The following is a 6000-nucleotide window of genomic DNA, read 5'->3' as shown; positions in this document are numbered from 1 at the left end:
TGTTTTTTGTTTATGAAAATTAATAGCACATTAGTACGTCAACAAGTATTCTCGCACGCTCTCTCGCGTTTTACAAACATCATAAATAAATTAGTATTTTACTCGAGATATTGCGGGAAAATGTATGAACCAAACGAACGGGCACAAATGATCTTTCTCACTCACACTTGCTCTCTCGCTAATGCGAAGCAGACACGACACAGAGTGGGAATGGATCTAGTGAAGCGGTTTGGAATCGAATTTACAAACGAAGCTATAACGCGGCAACGATGACACACACCACAAGCACTAACAAACCAAAACCGACAGAGAAGAGATAGAAAAAAAAGACACCATCGAACGTAACACACATTCAACGGGCTAAAGATTATGAATTTTTAATTTAAACGGATTATTGTCAAGGCGAAAATTATAAATCATTGTTTTTTTTCACACTCTTTGCACTGGCTAAATGTGGAAATGACATCGACAGCACTTTATCCGAGTGGTTATTCATGAAGCGACTGTGTGTTGTTTTTTTTTGCGCAAGCAAAACCAAAAACCAAAACCTCGATTGAAAACCGCTTAAGATAAATCGAAAGAACAAACGAAAGAATGCTCTTTTTTTGTTTGAAAAATTTGTTGATCTTTTTGTAGATAGAGAAAAAAATTGGGTGCTTGCTTTCTCTTGCTGTTCATTCGCTTACGTTGTTTCCATTGATTTAATCGATCTTGCACATGAAAAACCGTGAATTGAAGCGCAAAGCATCAGCAGACAGATATGGAGAAAAAAACACGGAACATCCTCGATGTTTGCCCAAATTGTTGGAATTTATGTGCGCTTTGATGATGGCCTTTTTTCTGTTCTGATTTATCAAAGCTGAATCATTTCCAGCACTGGTGTGTATATCTCCATTCGAGCATCGAAACAGCATTCAATTCCAATCATCTATCTTGTGTGTGTGTGTGTGTGTGTGTCAAGAGTACACGGGAAAAAAGAATAAAAAAATATACACCAAAAACATACATAGTACAACCAGAAACCAAAAATTGGTACATATTTGAGTTGTGTGAAAACGGAAAAGCAAACGCTGAACTGCTAGAGTACACAGTGAGCACATTCTTGTGATTGAATTACCTTGATTACGAGCCGCGCACACACACACACACCGAATGAACTGAACTTCAGCGAAAATGTTCCTCATGACAGTTTGTTTGCTCTTTCTCTATTGACTCAAGTACCTTTTCCTTGCTCTACAAAATCTCTTTCTCTCTCTCTCTCTCTGTGTCTCCATCTCTCTCACACATCCACTCATTCGCTCGCTCATTCGCCCGCTCGTTCGCAAACAATCACAATCGTTTCGCTGACAGCCAGCAAATTGGACAAATTTAAGCTTATTTATTCTTTTCATTTCGTGCATTTGGAAATTAATTTTTTGTACACATTTTGGAATTTCGGTTCTCACGTAGCGCGGCACACAATGTTGCGCTGTCGCTGCTGCTGCTGCTGTTTAGCCATTTCAAATGATTTACGAACATCGTCGTTGGTACGCATAAAGAAAATGCCATTTCATGTGCTTAATATGCAAATCACTTCACAAATCTAAAGAATTACAACTTTTGAATTTCTTTAACCGGAAGAATTCCGGCGAGCCCATTATACATCAATATTTCAGCGTACATTGTAAGTGCATAACTTACATCTCATGCTATTGAATTAGAATGCTTTCAATGTGCTCTTACGTTTGGATACGTGGTCAACAAATGGAGTGATGGCTTTCTGAGGAATTTATTAGTCTAATGCATTTCATATGAAAATGAGCTCGTGCGCATGAAATTGTATGGTGTCGTGTGAGTAGAGGCACAGCCTAAAAGTAATTTACCGAAATTGATATCAATGCACTTGAATACCAGCATCTTTTTTTTTTCAAGATGGTGCCTTCCCCCTCAGAAGAAATTCATCGTCGTTAGTTAGTGTTTGCTCGGTTTCTATCGAACGATTTTTGTTTTCTTTTCTCTTATTGATGAGATGAAACATCATTTTTTCCGACAACAAATATGTCATTTTGATTGGCTGCCTCGGTTTTTTTTCCTTCTGTTCGTAGGGGGGAGCAATAGCATACTTTAGCCATTGGCACTTGCCATCTAGTTTCAACTATATAATTAGATGACATCGAAGTACTTTGTACAAGATCTAATTAATCTATTTAACCAACATTAATTGAAACCGAACCACACTTCAAGGAAATTACAATCAAAGGCCCTTCGAATAAAACTCAACGATCGAACATGCTCAGCGTTTTTGTGTGTTCACTTTTCGACGTTTGGTCGGTCTATTCCATTGAAATTGGAGAACCACAGACTGAATTTTTCCGGTCGAAAAACTCAAAAGCACATGTATAGATATATGGGAAAGGCTTGTTAAAGACAGAGAGCAGTATCATCGATGAAAATGAAGCACGAAAAATGATGTGTTTTTCGTTCGAAATGACCGAGACATGAAATCGAATAACAACGTGAACATGATCGACAAAGGCTCATTAGGGCTTTTTAGTTGTTTTATTTTGTTCTCATTCTCTCTCTCTCACTCTCTCTTTCTCTCTCGTTCGCTGCGGCTCTCGTTCACTTGTACAAAATCTTTGATATTGCCACAGAATTGCTTTAAAGGTAGTGATATTTTTAGATCGTGGTCGTACCATCACTTTTTCTACATCAACATACTTAACACCGCATATATGTATGTACTCTACGCATATATGTTTAATGGCATAGACTACATTTTGAAAAAGGTATCGCACTTGAAACTCGTAATGGATACATCAAATTATTACATCATTTTCATCATCGTCGTCATCCGCCGTTCCTGTTTGAAACTCTCTCTCACACTCACACACAGTTCAGTTCGATTTGGTTCGGGCGGTTTTTGGTTTCAGTGCGTGTGTTGAGCTCGAGAGCTGCTCATTGCTTCGATAATGTAAATAAACGAACGAGAATGGATTCGAGAGCATGTTCTCGCATATTTTACATTTTCATCTCTGATATATTATATATAAGCAGAATGCCGTCTCGTGTATTGATTTAAACCACAGAATCCGACAGCGATAATAAGTACAAATGAAATAGAGACCTTTTACAATAAAATGATGAAATTGAATTTTCTCGAGATGTTAATTGAAAATTGTTCAAATTTGTGACGTTAAAGTGTGTGTGCGTTTTTTCTCTCTCTTTATCTCTCACTCTCATGATTTTGCCTGCGGTTGCTTTGCCGTCTTCAACTTTATTCATTGAGTCATTTTTCAGTTTTCCATCGGTTCATTTAATGCGAGTAACGAGCACAAGACAAAAGTGAAGACAAACAAAAATGCTTCTCGTGATAAATATTTTCGTTGAATTCAATTCATTATCATTAGTATTAATTTAAAGAAAAGCACACACAGCCCGAAATAATTTACGATGTGAACAAACAAACGAACGGTGACAGCTACAAAGAATGGTGGATTAATTTCTCTTGCCTTTGAATGGTTCACGTTCGTTTAAATGCCGCATTCAATTTACGGTAACAGGGTGCGCGCGCTCTCACTGCCGCCGCAACGGCACATAACACACATTCTCACCATGGAAAATAAATCATTGGAAATCTTTGATGTTTACCTCTCCTTAAATATATCATTCTAAATGGTTTTCTTTTGTTTTATTTTTATGTTGCAGCCTGTGACTGTAATGGACACGCGCGACGATGCCGCTTCAACATGGAATTGTACAAACTGTCTGGCCGTGTATCGGGTGGTGTTTGTTTGAATTGTCGGCATGCAACAACTGGACGTCATTGCCACTATTGCAAAGAAGGCTATTACCGTGATCCAACCAAATCAATTGGTCATCGTAAAGTATGCAAGCGTAAGTATACAGCCCAACTATTCTCTTTCTGTATAATCGATTTTAGCCAATCAAAATCCATTCATTGAGAAAGAAATCGTGGCGCTTTTGCTCTGCAGCGATTCATTATCGATTTTCTCCGTAACAAATTGCCACACGGTGTTTCTGTTATTTTTTTTCGTCGTCCGTGTGTAGTATGTTTGGATTCGTTGGTCTGGGGAGAAAATTTATCTGAATTTCAATAAAATAAACACGTTGGTGCTGCTGTTGGATGATGCTGCTGCTGCTGCTGCTGTAGCAGCATCCATCGGCCAAATGCACAATTTAACTGATCCATTATTTTGTATTTCATTGTGTACACAGCATGCGATTGTCATCCGATTGGTTCATCTGGTAAAACATGCAATCATACATCGGGCCAGTGTCCATGCAAAGACGGCGTAACTGGATTAACTTGTAATCGATGTGCTCGTGGCTATCAGCAAAGTCGGTCACATATCGCACCGTGCATCAGTAAGTTTTCGTTGCGTTTCTTTTCTGTTTTTGTTTTTGTCATGTCGTTTTTTGCTCTCTTCCTTTTGGACTGACTCCATCATCATGGAGCGTGTCTTGAGCGCCAAAAGGAGCCAACAGAAGAGAGCATGAAGATTGGCAAATGCCTGTGCAATTACTGTATTTGCACCGGTGTATATTGATTTTGTGTGTGTAAGTGCATCGAAAAATTGTGAATTTTCGTGTTTGCAGGCACAATTTAATGGATGGTCTTTTTGCTGAATTGTGCAAGCAACTACACACACACACACACACATCCACTCCTAACTCGCATTTCATTGTAATTTTTCTTTTGATTGTCTTCTTCTTCTAAAACCGAATACAGAAATTCCACGCGTAATTACGGCATTGCAGCAACAAAATACAGCACCCGAAGTTCAACAGTATGATGCTGATCCGTATCAGACTGACAACGACAACGGTGGTGGTGGTGGTGCTGCTGCTGGTGCTGGTAGCGGCCGAGGTGAGATAACAATTCAATATGTTTTCATTTTTTTACTTCTCTACTACGGTAATCTGTGCTGTCTCTCTTTCCATGTGTTTAAATGAACGGAAAAAGTTTCCGCTTAAACGGATTTGAACGGAGCAATTTCAAAGCGAGAAAGAAAGTATTCAAACGCCTTTGCACGTACCAAAAACGATTACATTTTAAATACGAATTGAATTCATGTTTAAAGTGGAAGTCTTTTATTTGGAGAGAGAGAAAAAAAAAAGTTAACAAAATGAGCATTTGTGTTGAATACTTTTTCTCTTAGTGCTTCGGCGCGGTCATTTCATGCAATTTTGTTCGATTTAATGATAATAATATTTTGTGTGTATTTCTTTCAACTCGTTTAGAATGCGGAAAGTGTAAATCCGGAACAAAACGGCTCAATTTGAATAAGTTTTGCAAACGGGATTATGGTGAGTGAATGATTTCCATGCTATCGACTACTACTTTCCAAAGAATTTTCGAAATCCAATAAAATGGAAGTTTCAAAGTGCCAAAAAGAAAAAGAAATTGCACGAAAATCCTGACTGAAACTAAACTTTTTATTTCAATTTAATTTATTATTTTCGTCTTCTTCTTTTTCTTCGATTGAAACTTTCTGTATCAAATTGTGATCAAAAAAAAAAAAATATGGGACTATAGCAATCATGGGTCGTATTGTTGAACGAGAATCGAGCCGCTATGCAAAGGACTCACCATATCAATCGACCAAGTTCAATATTCAAATCCAAGCCGTATTCAAGAAGTCACAAGATTCAGCCGCAACAACTGTACGAAAGAGCGTACCACTAATTATATCGGCTAAAGATTTAGAATGTCGTTGTCCAAAGCTCAAGGCAAATAGGTGAGTACTTCATCTTTCTCTATTTCTGGCTATTCGTTCATTTTAATCGTAGCATCGGAATTGGAATTATTTACTGTCGGCTCTCAAGGGCTGCCTCTTCTTCTTTCTTTACATATATAATAAATGTATGTGTATGTATCGATGAATTGCGTGCACAATGCCCAAAAGCGCATCGCACCCAATCGGACATAAATATGTGAGCGCTTGTTGCGTACGTGTGTACCAAGAAGCAAAGCATACTAGCTACATGTATAAATTT

At 38.1% G+C, this 6000-nt stretch overlaps 1 protein-coding gene across 1 annotated transcript in view; it reads left to right on the top strand.

Moving 5' to 3' along the window:
- The window catches only part of LOC129566381 (netrin-B-like), a 38508-nt gene that overhangs the window by 32191 nt on the left and 317 nt on the right, over positions 1-6000 (top strand). Inside the window, exons 4-8 of the mRNA XM_055442259.1 lie at positions 3688-3876; positions 4219-4368; positions 4733-4870; positions 5245-5310; positions 5540-5741. Coding sequence (XP_055298234.1) covers positions 3688-3876; positions 4219-4368; positions 4733-4870; positions 5245-5310; positions 5540-5741 — 745 coding nt within the window. The remainder of the gene's footprint in view (positions 1-3687; positions 3877-4218; positions 4369-4732; positions 4871-5244; positions 5311-5539; positions 5742-6000) is intronic.

The sequence above is a fragment of the Sitodiplosis mosellana genome, unplaced genomic scaffold (assembly GCF_009176505.1).
Source record: "Sitodiplosis mosellana isolate CC-2019 unplaced genomic scaffold, AAFC_SMos_1.0 Smas_scaffold_3, whole genome shotgun sequence".
Taxonomy (NCBI): Eukaryota; Metazoa; Arthropoda; class Insecta; order Diptera; family Cecidomyiidae; genus Sitodiplosis; species Sitodiplosis mosellana.
The sequence above is the reverse complement of the archived record's forward strand: the minus strand, read 5'-3'. Positions and strand labels throughout refer to the sequence as shown.